The sequence below is a fragment of the Lutjanus erythropterus genome, chromosome 23, assembly GCF_056507025.1.
Source record: "Lutjanus erythropterus isolate fLutEry1 chromosome 23, fLutEry1.hap2, whole genome shotgun sequence".
Taxonomy (NCBI): Eukaryota; Metazoa; Chordata; class Actinopteri; order Lutjaniformes; family Lutjanidae; genus Lutjanus; species Lutjanus erythropterus.
Genome location: NC_139339.1, coordinates 20,087,844 through 20,104,583, shown reverse-complemented (window position 1 = coordinate 20,104,583; position 16,740 = coordinate 20,087,844). Strand labels below are relative to the sequence as shown.

Sequence of the window (16,740 nt, the reverse complement as noted above, 5' to 3'; positions counted from 1 at the left end):
TCACTCCTGCATCATAGCCCACGTCGCTCTACTGTCATTTCCAGAAGGGGAACCTTAGTTTGCTAAACTCTCGCGAGATTTATATGTTTTTCTTCATTTTGCACCGTGTACAAACTAGTTATGTTTCTATGTGTGTTGTGAACACACCGTTATTAAAATAGGTTTGCGGACAAAAAAACGGTTGTTTAGGGTAAAGGAAAAGTCATGGCGAGAGCTTTACTGTGTCTGGGGTAACCTTCTAATCGCTCACATGCTTAACCATGCCCGGCCCCTCTTCAGAGTTACCCAGGCGACCAAACGTTTCCATGGAGATATACACATTCACCGGTGCTGAGCTCAAACTCAAGTTTGACTGGAGAAAGAGAAAATGAAATAATAAAGGGGAAAAAAAAAGTATTTAAGAATGACTTTTCGTAAAGCACTTCACTCGTAAAGCGAACATGAGTGGTAAGTAACCTCGCTAACGTCAGTTGCTAAAAGTTTGTTAGCTGGCTAACGCTAGACACATGCAATCCGACCAGCTGCGCTTGTTAGCTAACATGAGTGGTAAGAAACCTCGCTAACGTCAGTTGCTAAAAGTTTGTTAGCTGGCTAACGCTAGATTATGTGTTTACAGCTAGTTTGTAACAGCCTAGGGCTACTTTATAAGCCAACAGTTAACGTTACCCAATCTAGGTTCAAAGCTTGATTTGCTCATTAGCTATATATTGGTGTCTCAGTGTGTCATAGCATGTGAGTGTATCTTTTGTGTGTTTGTGTGTGCTTATCTGCTTCAATAACTATAGAGGAAGAAGAAGTCTTTGAGCTGGAAGCTCAGAAGGAAATGGAAGAGGCATATTCTAAAAATATTCGTCAGGTAAAGCTGGGTCATCAATTTCAATTTGTACTTTTTCTTCCAGTACCATTACATCCTATCACTACATAACCACATATATCTCTTTCCCTCTCTCGTTTTCTTCTTGAACCCCCTCCTTTCATCTCTCCATTCCCCGGGAAGATGTTTATGCGTTGTGTGTGTCTTCCTGGTGTAACTGAAGAGTTGTGGAAAGAGGAGAATAAGAAGGCAGTGGATCAGTTTATTATGGACACCAGTATCAAAACCATGGTGGTCTACGTGGACACCTACACCAGGCTGCGTGTAGAGTACTCCATACCCTCACCGGTAAAACTCACTTTCCTCTCTGCTTTTAAACCTATAATGGTCATTTTGAGCAGTTTAATATTCAAGTACTTGTGTGATCCTGACAGTGGAAAGTGTCCCTTTGTTCACACGCCTAAAAAGCATACACCTTGTCTGAAAAGGTTAAGTGCTCTCTTCTCCTCCTTTACAGTGTGTTTTATTTTTTGTATTTCGTCTGTCTCTCTTCACCAATACCTAAACATTTGTTCAGGTGGTAGAGCCGCTGTGCATATTCATACGCAAGCCAGACGCCATAATCACACCAGAGATGTTTGAGACTGTTGTGATGTGCGACACACTGCGGGGAAACTCTGCCAAAAGGCAGCTTCAGTACATGACCTGTTTGCATGCCCAGGCTATACTCAGCAGCTACGAAGGGAGGAGCTTCAAAGGCAACTATACCAACAACATGCACTGCTACCTTTCTGGTCTTACAGGTGGGTGCCTCAAGGCAGAGGAGACAGTTCACTGGTAAATGACACTACACAATATCTTCCCTCATTTTCTGTCTTACAAAACAAAAACGCTTTTATTTCTACAAAAAACAATTCTGATAATATGAAAATAACAGATAAAGTCAAATAAAATAAATAAAAATAGAATATAATTATACAACAGAAATACAACAAAATAAGTGAATAAAATAAAGTCAGTAATGTCTATAAACACTTCAGCTGCCCTCAGATCCTTAGGCAGACTCTTCCAGTAGCTGGGAGCATAAAAACTAAAAGTTTCCTCACACAATTTTTTTAGTCCTGCACTTGAACAACAATTTTACTAGTGAAGCACATTCCATGTGCACAGCTTTTGAAAATAACAGAAAACTCCTACTTTTTATATTTTGTGAACTTATTGTGCAACAGTCAGTGAAAGCCCAAAGTTTCAGTGCAGTCGACAGTAGATAACTTCTGTGTATTAAATACCAATATATTTTTTTTCTGTGATATTAGTTACCCGGGACCCTGAAGTTTGGTTTTCTATTGTCTGTGTCTGTAAAAATGTCAAATGTTTGCCACTAGTGTGGAATGGTTGGATGAATGGATTTGATGGTGTTTCCTGGTTTCTGTATACAGATAGCTAACAAAAAGGATGCTTTAGGTTTCCCAAATGACAAAGATAATCATGACAGAGCCAGACCACCAAGAATCAAAGGCATTTCAAAGAGTTTCATCCCATATCTCTCTTTTGTAGCCATAAAAATTGATTCAGTAACTGTGAAGCTACTCTATGATTGCAATTGGTGGGTTTAAGGACAAAGGTATATTTATAGGCGCTGGTATACAGGTTGCACTCTGTGCCAGGATGATATGGTACTGTATAAATCATGAAAAGCAGAAGATATATCACATGGACTTCACATTTGGTACAGTGTTCACAGGATGGCCATCATAGCTTGTTGAATTTTCAAGGAGCCACATTCACAAGTGCTGCAGTGTAATATTTTATTGTTTTATTGTCGAGCAGAATATGTTTACAAGAAGGAGGGCACAACCGTGCTATATATTCCAGTGGAAGCTCTACAGTGCAGCCCTGAGAAGGCCAGCAAGGACAAGAGGCTGGTGCAGAGACTGGAGAGTAAGTCTGGGAAAGTCTGTGTGTGCATGAGGGGGTGCCTTTTTCTTTATCTTTGTCTCTGTGGGGTTTGTGTCAGACCTGTGGTCTGCAAGGTTCTGTTCAAAGCAACATTGAAATTGCAACGTCAGATTTCTGTTTCAGATGCAACCTGTTTTAATTTCTCCCCACAGCTCCTTTTTGTCATCAAATCCATGTTTTTATTCCTACATTTCCTGAGTCATATTTAGTGCCTTACCTTTGTTCTTCTTTGTTCCCTCCATACCTGTCTTTTCCTTGTTCTGCTTTTGCCTTTCCTCTTACCGTTATCTCTCCCTTGTTTCTCTGTACTTGTTCTTACTGTTTTTAGTTGTCGTGATCCACTGGACAGATCAGATCAAGCACGTACTGAATGACCAAGAAAAAATGAAAATGGGGGACAATTGTGGCCCGCTGCAGGAGATCGCCCTCTGGAAGAGTCGGTCTGCCAAGCTGCTGGACATCAGGCAGCAGTTGCAAAATCCAGGGGTCAGGCACATCCAGAACATCCTGGAGATCTCCAAGTCTCTCTACGTGACGCACTTTTGTAAACTGGCCAAGGAAATACAGGTGCAGGAGGTCTTAAGTCTAAATTCTTAAAAGGTTAAGTTAAGGGGATCTATTGGCAGAAATGTAATATAGTATTCAACATTCAAGTATGTTTTCATTAACTTATAATCACCTGAAAATAAGGATCATTGTGTTTTTGTTGCCTTAGAATGAGCAAGTTTTATTTACATAGTCCACAGGTCCTCTTTACGGAGTCTTCCATTTTGCACTGCCATGTTTCTACAGTATCCCAGAACAGATTGACAGCGAAAAATGAAAATTCAGTCATTATCTACTCACCCTCATGCCGATTGAAGTTTGGGTTTAGCTTTGCTTTTTAACTCTGCTGGATTGTCACTGGAAAACACTGTTGAAAAATCTCCCAAACAAAGTGAAAGGTGACCCGTTTTCAAATGGAAAAAATAATCAAAAACAGAATATAAAATGCCTCCAACCTGCTTGCCTGGCATAAATCCAACATCAGATGAGCAGTATATATAATATATAATATTACGTATTTTTTTGTGTTTTTTTTTTTTCCTAACTTTTGAAAACTGGTCACCATTCACTTATTTTTTTGGAGAATCTGCAGCACTGTTTTCTAAAAACTAAATGCAATCTTCAGTCAGCATGAAGATGAGTAGATAATGACAAAATTTTTATCTAGGGGTGAACTATCCCTTTAACATTGGCTCTAGATAAAGCCTTTTTAAGTTTTTTGCTGATCTGGCTTGACTCAGTTTGACTCGGCCCGCCGGCAGGGGCAGGGGATGGAATTTCCATTACAACAGGGCTACTCACTTGAAGATGTGTCTTTTAACTGAAGACAAGCTTGAGGAGACTCGAGTCAAGCGGCGTTAAGTGGTGGATAAACTTTCCATATATGTCTCTGGTGTAAACATGCCATTTCCTTAAATTCTTCAGAATAAAAGTCCCCTTTTGTTTTGTTATTTAAACACTTTTATTATGAGGCAGCATGGAGCTGGTACAGACAGTCGCACAAGTTAAAATGAGTGTTTATCTTGCATGACACATGCAAGTGAAAAATATGTCTGACTCATTTGCAGCTGAGACGGGGATATTCACAGACTTGAGTGCTGCTTACTGTTGCTGCTTATTATTGCAAAACTACTGCATCTAAGTTATAATAACATTAATTATCGTTCATATTATAAATTGTCCAGGATTGTTCTCTGGAGGCCGAGTCAAACCTGGCCTACCTATCCATCCTGAAGGAGCCATGTGAAGAACTTGCCCAGCTCAAGCCTGGCCAAGTTGCTTCTAAGCTGCGACACATTGTTAATCTCATTCGCATCATCTGGATCAACTCCAAACACTACAACACCACGGAGAGGATCAGTGGTCTGTTCCTCAAGGTACTTGCAGTTTACTACATTAGAATAATGGCAAGTAGTGTATTAATACCAGGTTTCTTTTATTAACCATTTTTATGACTCTCATTTACTTCCATTAATCTCTCACGCAAATGCCCTTTGAATGCATTGTACATACACAGACCTGGTGCAGTCCTTCCTTCATATTTTTTTTACAGCTGCATTGTAGACAATTGATAGACATGTTACTTGAAGTTACACAAACAGTCATGTATTGCACAGATAAGTGAGTGGAGCAACATGAATAGATAACCCTTTGCTGTCAGAATGTCGGTTGTAGATCAGCTCTCCAGTTGGATTAGGTTCACATCAGAGTAACAATACTATGAGAGTGAATACACCAGATAAAAGGCCCCATCACTGTTTTCATTATCGCCCAACTCTTTTCATTTGAATAGATTTGCATTGCAGACCAAGGAAAAAATGTTCAACCTTAAATAATTATGTTCTTACCCACCACTAAGACACAAGGAGATGTGAGTGAGATGCATGGACTTGGCACGCACCCCAATACTTACTATTTATAACAAATGTGCGTTTTCCTTTGTGTTGTAGACAAGTAACGAGATCATCCGCCTGTGCTTCCAAAGCATTTCTCTGGACCGGCTCTTTGAGGGCTACGTGTTATCCGGCAAGCAAAACCTCAGTGACTGTATCCAGTGCTGCCTGTCCTGGAAGGAAATTTACCAGCGCGCCTCAGAAGTTCACAGCAAGTAGGAGAAGTCTCACTTGTGTAGACTAGAATATAGTGTGTTTGTTTTGATTAACTATGTAATATTCAGTGCTTGATATGACTTAAGTGTAAAAATGAATTTATATTTTGTTAAGACAGTAAGTTGTTAAGTAGAACAAATGTTTATTGTGACCTTAAAGACCAATATCAGACTGTAAAGCGTTGATACACCCAGTTCCAAAATACTTAGGTGCCCTGTTTCTCTCCACTACTTCCCCATCTCATGGCCCTCCTCTTTTTTCTTTCTCTTACTCCCTTTTACATCAGGTGTTCTCCCAAAGGGTGGGTCCTGGACCCAACAAGCTTTTTTGTGGTGGTTGACTCTTTTATTCAGAGGTTCAGAGACCTGCTTGAGGTGAATATGCCCTCACTCACTGATATAGAGACATAAACACATGCACAGTCACACATCTCCACACTACAACTCTGTAAATTCTTGTGAAATGCATGCCTGACCAAGCAATCTCACCTGTAATTTTGTGTCAGGGTTTTTCTCAGTGGTTATGTCTCTTTGAGTTTTACAACATCCAAAACAAAGATACAGTTTATAATCACTGTTTTTTTCCACTAAATAGCTCCATTACAACATCTGTCCTCAAGTGATTTGTCATGACAAATGTTGGATTTGTGTATTATGTCAAGTATTATAACTTTTCATATGAATAGTCTGAGTGAGGTTGTATTGCCACAAATATCACAATAGAAAACGTCAAATTGAATGTGATTTGTGTTGTCGTCATTGTGATTTTAACAGATCTGACTCAAATACAGTGTAAGAGTAGCTTTCTTTTCCCATTTTGTTTCCACTTTGTATTCATATGTTTTGTGTCCCTGCTACATTGTCCTCAATGTAATGGGATATGACCTCAAATTTATTTAGTCTTCAAGCTGTGCATTACATTCCTACATATTTTTCTTACCTGTTTATCCAGTATGTATGTTTGTTATTTTTGATAGTATGTTCTCTTGTCTTCTCTCAGGTATGTAACTGTCAGTATCAATTTGCCCGTTGGGAGGATGGTCAGCAGAGGGACCTGCCATGCTTCGGTGGTTGCCAGGGACCAGAGTTCACCCGCTCGCTCCTGGAGATAGAGGGCAACTTACACCGTGGTTTACAGAACCTGCGCTCTGTTGACAAGGGCATCCTTGATGTTGAGAGCAACACATGGTGCACTGAATTCAACAGGTAGGTCTATTTCTCTTTAACACAATCAACAAAGACTAAATATGATCGTATAAAAATGTTACATGGTTTATAAAGCCCCCCAAATAAGTTCAGTTCAGTTGCATCCTTTATTATGTTAAGTTACAGAAATACAAACTAAAACAAAAAAAAAATCATTCCTGGTTAAGTGGGGTGAACTATTTTAGAGAAATATTGTTATAGTTGAACCAAACCATTCCTCCTACAGTGCTCCTTCAGAAGATTTACCATCCCTTTGGCTGGAATAGTGTTGTGTGGCACAGTCTGAGCCATTTTATGTTTACCGTTTACAGAACTCAAGCTTTGGATCAGAACAGAGAGCTAGAGGATTGTGAGGAGATATTTGCTGAATTTGATAAAAATCTGATAAAACCCCACCTTTAATACACGCTAAGCAAAAATTTTAGCTACTCTTTGGCTTCAGCTAATTTCTATCCGTTTCTCCAGATATCCATGTATAGGCTCTTTTTTCCTGAAACAGGGCACAAATCCAAGCAAAAGCCAAACCGAAGCCGCAGCTTCAGTGCATGCAAAAAAGTGCATCTCCATGAAGCACCTGAAGTTCACACACAATATCTCAAACTGTAAAAACCAGTATTCCTCACCCTAAATAAGCAGGAAATGGTAGAATGAATGGCTGATGTATCTTGTTTCTCCAGCTGCTGGAAAATCCACTGGTTTTGTTTGCACAAGCAGTTAATAAAGGCAAAATGTTACATTTAAACTCTGTGGTTCTTCTCCTCCTCTGCTTATTTGAGTATACTAGAAAACACAATAGTGAGGGAACGTCTGCCCCTGTAATCGGCATGTATCACTATGTTTTTATTTATTTTTCATAATTTATTACTTCTTATCAATTTTCCCTTGATATTATCCTGCACCGCAAGCCTTGTCTACCCAGCAACATCTCTGAGCCCACAGTATACATCATTTCGAGTCAGGTCAAGTCTAATATGAACTGTCACATTGGGTCTTGAATTGATTTAGAGATAATTGCATGTAACCAATCAGGTAGCGTTGAGCTTTGCCAATACAGGGTGGGTACAGGTTTGCAAACTGGACTTGTGCGGGCATGCAGGATGGATCACTTTGTGGTCTTACTGATTATATATATGCTACCATGCACATAATTCCCAAACACAAATGTTTCAACATATCATCGTATTAGTTTGGAGCCAGGAAATGACCAAACAGGTACAGAACACAAAAAACAGCCTAAGGAAAACTGCGTAAAAACTGTCTGCCTGTCTGCCTATCTGTCTGCAGGAAAATAGATCTCTGTGTGTGTGTATGTGTGTTTGCACTTCTGTTTTGGTGTGTTTTTGGTATATTTGTCAGCTGATCATCATGCACATGTGTATTCATGTGTGGATATGTCCGCACAGGTTTCGTGCATTGGTAAAGGATCTGGAAATGATGGTGCAGAACCTGATCAATTCAGTGTTCAAGACAGTGTACGCAGTGGACGAAGGAGTTCGGCTTCTGGACATTTTTAGGCCTATATCTGAACGAGAGGTGTGTCTCTCACAAACACACACACACCCATCCTCAGATTGCTTTTACACCACTCACTAAACATGCATTACTCAGTTAAACATATTCTCTTGCCTTCTGTTTATTAAATGTTTGGAGTTCCTATAGCTATATTGGTTTATTCATTAGATATTTGCGGTCTCTGCAGCTAACCCACACCAAATTAGTCCAGGCATATAGTGTTTCATTGTGTTCTTTTTATCTCAGTTGCATTCAGTGCAATGCTAATTCGCAATTTTCTTTGCTGCTCAACTTTCATATTTCCCTCTTTTTTTCTTTTCTCATATCTCCACACAATTCATGTACTCATTTTCTTATCATCCAATCTTCTCCATCGTAGGTCATTAAGCGCATCCTAGAAGAGAAGGCTGAGGAAGTGTACAACATTTTTAACAAGGAGCTCAAAATGGTCAACAAGGAGCTAAGCAAGAGGGGGTCTGACCATATACCTGACCATATCCCCCGGATGGCAGGCCTGGCCCATTGGATCAAGTCCCTCAGAAATCGCTTAGATAGACCAATGGAAGTGAGTTCATCAAACTGCACAATAATCTTTTCCTTTTTGTCTTGGTACATATGCCAGAACTCTGTCCATACTGGATCTAATTTGATTGAGTTTTAACCATATATTGACTGTAAACCGATATTATTCATGGTCTTAAGTGAATCCTCCTTCTGGACCTCCCTTCTCAAATTCTTCCTTCTTTGTCCCTGATGCTTCCCTTCTAGGTGCTTCAGAAGGCCTACTTTATGCCTGAGTCATACAGCCGCAAGCAGGTAGTTTCCTACTATACTCAGACAGTCCAGGCTTTGGATGAAATGGTGAGGAAGATCTTCAGTGAGTGGAACCAGAACCTGGATGGGCAGTACTTGAAGAAACTGGAGCAGCCACTAATGGTGCGCTGCAAGGGCAATGCTGCCCTGCTGGAACTCAACTTTGACAAGTGGGTTACACAAACACACAACACACACAAGGCATTCCACTATAGACTGTAGTTACTGTACTTGTGACACACAAAAACTTTCGCCCATATTTGTGCATTGATGCGTACGCAAGAGGTTTAGATGAACTCTCAGCGTCACAGTATTTTCTCTTGCACAATAATTTTATTTTCATGTAGAAGCTAAACAATTTACACAAACACAAAAACACAAATATGACACGTACATGTTCTAATGCTGTTTTCTATTTAAGCAACCTGTTGGACCTGTTCTCTGAGATCCACTACTGGGATCGACTCAAGTTTGAGGTTCCCCAGAGTCCTGACATTTACCAGGACAGGGAGGAGCTCCGAATCCTGAGGGAGAAGACACTGCTGCTGATCAGGAATTATAACAGGTCTCTCTCTCTCTCTCTCTCTCTCTCTCTCTCTCTCTCTATACACACACACACACACACACACACACACACACACACACACACACACACACACACGCACACACACACACACACACAGAAGAGGAGATTAAACATCCATGTTTTCTGATATCATAGATCTGATGCATGATTATGCTTTTAACTTCCTCTATACTTGCTGCTTGCACAATAACTTTGTTTATACGTGTCCTTTGGGGGCCAGGCACAAGATTTTAGCCATAGTGGGCAATTAATATCACTTGCACACTTGTTGTTTTGTGTTAGAGGGTGAGTCTATTTTTTGCTGACAGCTATCGATCGCACTGAGCATCTTTGAAAGTGTTCATTTTTGGCTGTTTTTTTGGCTGCATTTGTAGCCTTGCAACAAAATGAAAGGCCTACCACGGATACTGATGTGTGTTTTGTCATGACCTCAACACTGTCAAACATTCTGAGGTTTCTGTGCCAATGACAGGGATCAGTGTTAATGTATTTTTTTTCTTCACTTGCACAGTTGGACAAGTGGGTCAAAAATCTTATTTCTCATTCAGTTTTTACTTGCCCCTTGTTTAGAGGCGATCACACAACGATAAAGGCTTAAGTTAATTCCCAGGTGCAAAGTCCAAGTTGATTTCATAAAATGTCTTTGTCAGTTCGAAACCCAAAAATATTCTGTTTAGTATTGTAATAAATGAAAAAAATCCTGAAATTTCTATATTTGAGAGGCTTAAAACAGCTTTTTTCTGCCATTTTGTATGAAAATGACTTGCAAATGACTATCAAAATTGTGAAATTCTTTTAAAAGAATGTGGGCAAGTTGCGTTGGGCAAGTGAGTTGCTAGATTTACTTCCCCAACATGGCATTTTACTTGCTCCGAGCAAACGGGCAATCCTTGTTGTTGAGCCCTATAATTATGATAAAGCTTCACACAAATGTCTAACAAGTGTCTGACAAAGGTCTAATATGATGAGTAGATCATATTAGAACATTTTATGTCTGAAAGATCAAAGGTCAACGTCATGATTGACCGCCTAAAACTTTTGTAGCCTCTGATTGCTTATTATGGGTAAAAGTAAGAGTTAAAACATCATGATGTTCTGCAAAAACACCCAAATCTCTTTATTACTCCTCGGTACTCCTCTTTGAAAATAGCCTCCAAGTGAAGACGAAGATGAAGTGAAGCTTGTTTCTTACTAGAAATTACTCACTGCAATAATACATGTCAATGTAGTGATTACATCCATTTCAAATATACTCTTAATGCCTGTTCCTAATTCCTTTAAAGTCTACCCAGGCTCTTATTATGAGTCTTGACAGACATGGATGTCAACTGCAACTTGACAGATGAGCAGGTGCATACATCTGCGAGGTACTAATTCTAGTTCCATCAAGCATAAATGTTTGTGTTTCTCTTAGCCGGCAATACAAAACTTTACAGGGGATTTAACACACATCAGCACTCACAATGACAAACTTTCAGTGGTTGTCACCCAGTAAAGAACACACACTAATATTTACATAATGCCTCTCTCATGTTTGTGTGTGTGTCAGGATCATTGGAATGTTGTCTCCTGACGAGCTGTGTCTGTTTCGGGAGCGAATTCGTTTCATGGATAAGAAGATTGAGCCGGGACTGACCAAACTCCAGTGGTTTTCTAAAGGAGCTTCTAACGTCTTCATCCGAGACTGTCTCCCGCACGTTGACAAGGTTAGAACACACAGTTCACCACTTACTGGCATGGGCATGTGTACAGTTTTATTTTTACTGTATTAGCTTTTTTTTTGTTTACTAACTGTCTCATCATCAGGTAGCATGTTACCTCAAACAGATCTGAAACCTATTCTTAGCCCAGTAAGAAAACCGCATTGGATTGTTGTCACTGAGGATCTCCTTTCCTCTTCTTTCCTCTTCTTTACACTCCAGGTCCAACTGATGGTTGATGAATACAAAATATCCAATCAATCAATCTCCAACCTCTGTCGACAGATCAGTGAGACATTGCTGGTTAGACTGGATGGAAAGACTGTGTACAGGTAACAAGAAATATGGGTTTTCTTCCTCATTGCATGGGATGCCTAATACAGTAAATTCACAAATCAAATAATGTAAATATTCTTTATTAAGTCACTTCTGAAAACATGGATCATAAATTTAATACTGCACATACCATTAGGTAGAGTAAAGTAGTGTGTAAGGCAGCTTTTTAGTTTGATTTTAAACATCACACCATTTCACTGCATTCTTCTTACTCATTTGTTCATTCACATACTCTTGTACTCAGTGGAGACATGTAGCTTTCTTCTATGCTACCTATGATTTGTTGAAATCTCCTTCCCCTCAATTCAGACGTAGAGGTAATTGGCTAGAAAACCAACAGATATGTGACACAGCTTGCGCTCCTGGCACACCTGACTCTTAAAGGTGATGAGAGCTGACTTTCTGATTGGTTTATTGTATGTTCGGCCTAAACTCACAAGGGAATTAATGAGGGCACTTGGGCACGCCTTATAGGTGTATCCTGCTGTGCGCAGCTGCAAGGGGCAGGACAGGGCAGGATACCCCTGTGCCTCTGGTGCAAGATGGAAAATGTGTATTTGGACACACCTTGAATAAATTAAATTCATTGCACCTCACACTTTCCACTTGTGCTTTAGATCAGCGTAAGATAGGGCCCCAAGTGTCTCCACTTCCTGACATTGTCTGAGGCAATGAACATGGCCTGCATCTTAATTGTACAGTGGTTACAAGTGATGTACATTGATGTCCTGTGTTGGTTGTGTCTCAGGTGTTTCTCTTGTTGGAATTATTAGGAATGTGGAGTTTGAGGATGACCAGAAGGCTCACCAGCAGAACTGTCTTCAAATACTGCGCTCAGCACACCAGGATATTGTTGATATCATGACCCGCATTCACAAGACCTTCTCTGATGACGGACCTGAGGTTTGTTGTTGTTATTTTAGGCTTACTTTATGTAATATACTGTGAGTATAAGAGATGTCATGATTCTCCAAATCCATGATTGATTTTCAATTTCATGGTCAAGATTACATTTTTGATTTAAACTTTTTTTTTTTTTTAGCACTGACAGCTTTTCTATTGTTAGACTACAGAGTCTTCCTTTGTGAAGATCAGCATATCATCAGTTTCATGTCCTGACAACTGTTGAGCTACGTTGTTTAGTTTTTGAAGTGCTGTTTTATTTATTTATTTATTTTTTTCTTCAGACATGTGCTGGACACATTCAAGTAGGTGGGGGGGAGAAAAAAAAATGCTGGGAGAATTAGTGATCCTGCTTTTGATTTTGATCGATTTTTGATTCATCTCAAATTGATCAATTTTTGGTTTAAAATTGAAATCATGACACCCCTAGTAAATATGCATGGTTGAGGCAGAAACTTACAGGATAGAGAGACAAGATTTTAAGTGGTCATTAGGTCTTTTCGTTAAGATCAAGTTTACAAAAATTGCTGGATGAAAAAGCAAAGTTTGGACCCACATGAGTAGTTGTTCAACTAGTAGGAAGAGGACATTTTCAAATAAATGAACTTAATTAAAAATGTATGGATTAAAACTTTCTCAGCTGCTGCTCGCAAGAACAGCTTCTTAGCCATGTTTATTAAGCCTGCAGCCTTCAGTTTGATAACAGATACAGCTCAAATTTGCACCATTGTGTTATGTGTGTACATTTTTAATGTGGTGTTTAAGGTCCAGGAGCACTGGGTGACTTACACAGAGAAGACTGACCGTAAGGTAGAGGAAGCTCTAAGGAGCAACATCAAGTGCTCCCTGAAGAAGCTATCCAGAGCAATCAATGGAGACGGCAAGGCGTCACCCAACCCCTTGTTGAATGTCCTGGTAACACTGCGCCAGGCAACTCCCCAAACCCCACCAAAGGTACCAGAAACAACCTATTAATGTAATCCAGTTGGGTCAAGTGATAGTGATTTGTTTGTCCAAATATGGTAAGATTTGTCTGCAAAGTTCACACAAACTAGCATACAGTTACAGTGTGTGTGTGTGTGCGTGTGTGTCTGTCTGTTTGTCTATCTGTCTGTCCTTCTTTCCTTCTTTCTTTCTTGACAGATCGAGTTCTCCCCGACTCTCAAAAAGCTTGCTCAGATTGTGGACATTATGCCTCAGCTCATCCACACCATCTCAGAATTTAAACGACTGCCTGAACTTATTGCCTGCCAAGGGTCACAGGGGAATCCCATACACATCAACATTGGTTTGAACAATTTTTAAATGTATTTTAAAACTTGTTTTTTTTTTCTTTTTCATTTTACACACCCCAGTTCCAAAAAGGCTGGGATGCTGTGTACAATGTAAATAAAAACAGAATGCAATGATCTGGAAATACGTTTGTCTGATATTCAGTTGAATACAGTGCAAAGACAAAATATTTAATGTTCAAACAGATAAACTTCGTTGTTTTTAGTAAATATACACTCATTATGAATTTGAATCAACATGTTTCAGAAAGGTTTGGACAGGAGCATGTATCACAGCACCCAGTAAGCATATGAGAATTGAGGGCACTAAATGTTAATGATTTGAAAGTGAAATTCCTTACCTTTCTTGGTTGATGTTTGACTTGACAGATGCTCAACAATCCGGGTTCTCTGTTGTTGTATTTTGTACTTCATAAAGCACCACACATTTTGAATAGGAGACGGGTCAGTCAAGTACACACACTCTTGTACTATAAAGCCAGGCTGTGGTAACACATATATAATGTGACTTGACATTGTCTTGTTGAAATAAGCAGAAACATCCCTGAAAAACAAGATGTCTGGATAGCAGCATATTTTGCTAAAAAACCTGTATATACCTTTCAGCATCAATGGTGCTGCTTTTGAAGTTAGTGCTGGTAACACTCTGGATGATCCTTCTCCTCTTCAGACCAGAGGACACAACGTCCATGATTTCATGGACATTTCATTCTGAAATGTTGACTCATCAGGCTACAGGACACTTTTCCTCTTTTCCAGTCCAGGGCTTTCACTTTGCATGGCAGAGTTGTAACTTACCTTTAAAGATGCACCAATGAACTGTGTTCTACATGGTGTTCCCACGTCAAGTAATAGAAAAGTTTTGATTCTTGCCCCATCCTTGCTTTTTTAATGACTGAGACTTTCGAGGATACCCCTTTAATAGCCAATCATGATACTATGACTGACAGTTGATTTTTGAGCATTCCACAGCTTTCCCTGTCTTTTGTTGCCCTATCCTGATTTTTTGAAACGTGTTGTAGGGATCAAATTCAAAAACAAGCAACAATTTTACTAAAAACAAGTCTGATCATTAAATATCTTGTCTTTGTACTGTATTAAATTGAATACAGGTTGAACTTTATTTGCAAATCATTGCTTTCTGTTTTTATTTATATTTTACACAACTTTACTTTGTATCCACCAAACTTTCAGCAGGGAATTGTATTGAAAGAGTACCAGGGTGCCCAGTGTTTTTATTGGGTGCTGAACAATTGTAGACCTGGTGTGTACATAAAAATCCTTTGAACTTATGGATTTATAGACAGTGATTACTTAGTAGTTGTGTGTGTATGTACGTTTGATCATGTCTTTCTGTCTGTCTCCCATTGTCACCCTTGTCCTTTTTGAACCTTCAGAGCAAGACGAGGAGCTAAAGAAGATTCAGACTGCAGTTGCCACAGGGATGACAGCCAATGCCAACCAAATTCAGACCTGTGTGAAGACCTGGGACAAATACAAGGATATCTGGGAGATAAACAAGGACTCCTTTATACGACGCTACCAGAAACTTAACCCACCAGTCACCTCTTTTGATACAGATATACTCAGGCATGGTGCAGTAAAAACAGTCAATTTGAACTTGAAGTTGAAGTGTGCAGGTGTATTAATCTTGTCTCTTTTTCTGGTTCACCCCCAGGTACAGAGAAAGGGCCAACAGTATTGAACAGTTAGAGACAGTGCTAAACATCCAGTTTGTAACGCTGGACTTTGGACCACTCAAGTCCTCCTTGGTGCAGCACTGCAATGAGTGGCAAACCAAGTTAACACAGCTGCTCAACCACATGGCAAGCAACCGCCTAAAAGGTCTTCATACCTCACTGCAAGACGGTGCCAACAGGTGGGCAGCAAAGACTTTATTTTTTAGGGGCTGCTTTGTATGTGTTTATTAGAGATAGTATAGATAATAAATGATAGGCAGAAGGGGACCGAGGTTTAACAAAGATCCTCTGCCAGACTCAAAACAAGTTTCATGGTTAGCAACTTCAGCCTAAACTACTAACCTAACTACTAAACTAACCCTCCAATGCACCCTGAAAGTACTTTATTTAGCAGGTTAGGGTTTTTGTTTTTTATATTTAAAAAATATAAAACACACACACACACACACACACACACACACACACACGCACACACACTGCAATTAAATGTGGATATGCTGCTACAGCTGCCAACAACAAATTTGTATTAGACCTTTTATTTGTATGAAAACAAAAACATTCACCCATTTAGCTATATCATTTATCTGGCCCTTTCAAGACGTCTCACACTGTGACTTATATATTCTGATTCATACTATGTTTCATATTTTGTAGGCTGTAGGCTACACATTTACTAAAGAACTAAAGTCTTGCAGATGATATTTAGTAGGCATAGCTTTCTTTGTTAGAATATTATATTGAGGTAAAATGATTATGTCAACACTTGTTATGTTAAAATGTCATTTATGAGCCTTTACAAGTGATCAATCAGTTTGTGCACGGTGGTGAAAGACAGCTTACAACTTGTGATGTACCTTAGTAGCTCTTCCTTAAGGGCACCCGCTAAGGGATAGTCTGGGAAACACTAGTAGGAAAAGAAGGTACACCTTAGAAACCTTCGTAGAAGACTAAGGTACATTGAAACTGGGAAACACGGCCCTGATCAGTATGAGATTGTTCAAAAGTTTCAAATAACAATTTGGTATTTATGTGTTACTTACTATGGTGTGTTACTTACCACATGATTGTCGGTCCATGTCTGCCCAAAGCTGTGTCCACCAACATCTGCTACAGGTGTTGTGGAACTGCAGGCCATTTGCTGTTCAGGACATGTCAGTCAGTCTCCACACAGAATATACACATTAGCTGGAGCATCCACTCTTTATGACATAGACTACTATTTAATTAATTTAACCTATCCATGCCTCCTCAGTCATGAAAGTAAGA

General features: G+C 39.5%; 1 protein-coding gene across 1 annotated transcript in view; it reads left to right on the top strand.

Moving 5' to 3' along the window:
• The first annotated feature begins 755 nt into the window (after positions 1-755).
• The window catches only part of dnah2 (dynein, axonemal, heavy chain 2), a 74,387-nt gene continuing 58,402 nt past the window's right edge, over positions 756-16,740 (top strand). The window contains exons 1-20 of the mRNA XM_084711711.1: positions 756-856; positions 998-1,162; positions 1,392-1,617; positions 2,645-2,755; positions 3,102-3,340; positions 4,504-4,695; positions 5,269-5,426; positions 5,714-5,801; positions 6,427-6,632; positions 8,036-8,165; positions 8,524-8,709; positions 8,913-9,127; positions 9,379-9,522; positions 11,093-11,249; positions 11,466-11,575; positions 12,353-12,482; positions 13,248-13,436; positions 13,626-13,770; positions 15,172-15,364; positions 15,453-15,653. Of these exons, the coding sequence (XP_084567837.1) occupies positions 824-856; positions 998-1,162; positions 1,392-1,617; positions 2,645-2,755; positions 3,102-3,340; positions 4,504-4,695; positions 5,269-5,426; positions 5,714-5,801; positions 6,427-6,632; positions 8,036-8,165; positions 8,524-8,709; positions 8,913-9,127; positions 9,379-9,522; positions 11,093-11,249; positions 11,466-11,575; positions 12,353-12,482; positions 13,248-13,436; positions 13,626-13,770; positions 15,172-15,364; positions 15,453-15,653 (3,218 nt within the window). The 5' untranslated portion in view covers positions 756-823. The remainder of the gene's footprint in view (positions 857-997; positions 1,163-1,391; positions 1,618-2,644; positions 2,756-3,101; positions 3,341-4,503; positions 4,696-5,268; positions 5,427-5,713; positions 5,802-6,426; positions 6,633-8,035; positions 8,166-8,523; positions 8,710-8,912; positions 9,128-9,378; positions 9,523-11,092; positions 11,250-11,465; positions 11,576-12,352; positions 12,483-13,247; positions 13,437-13,625; positions 13,771-15,171; positions 15,365-15,452; positions 15,654-16,740) is intronic.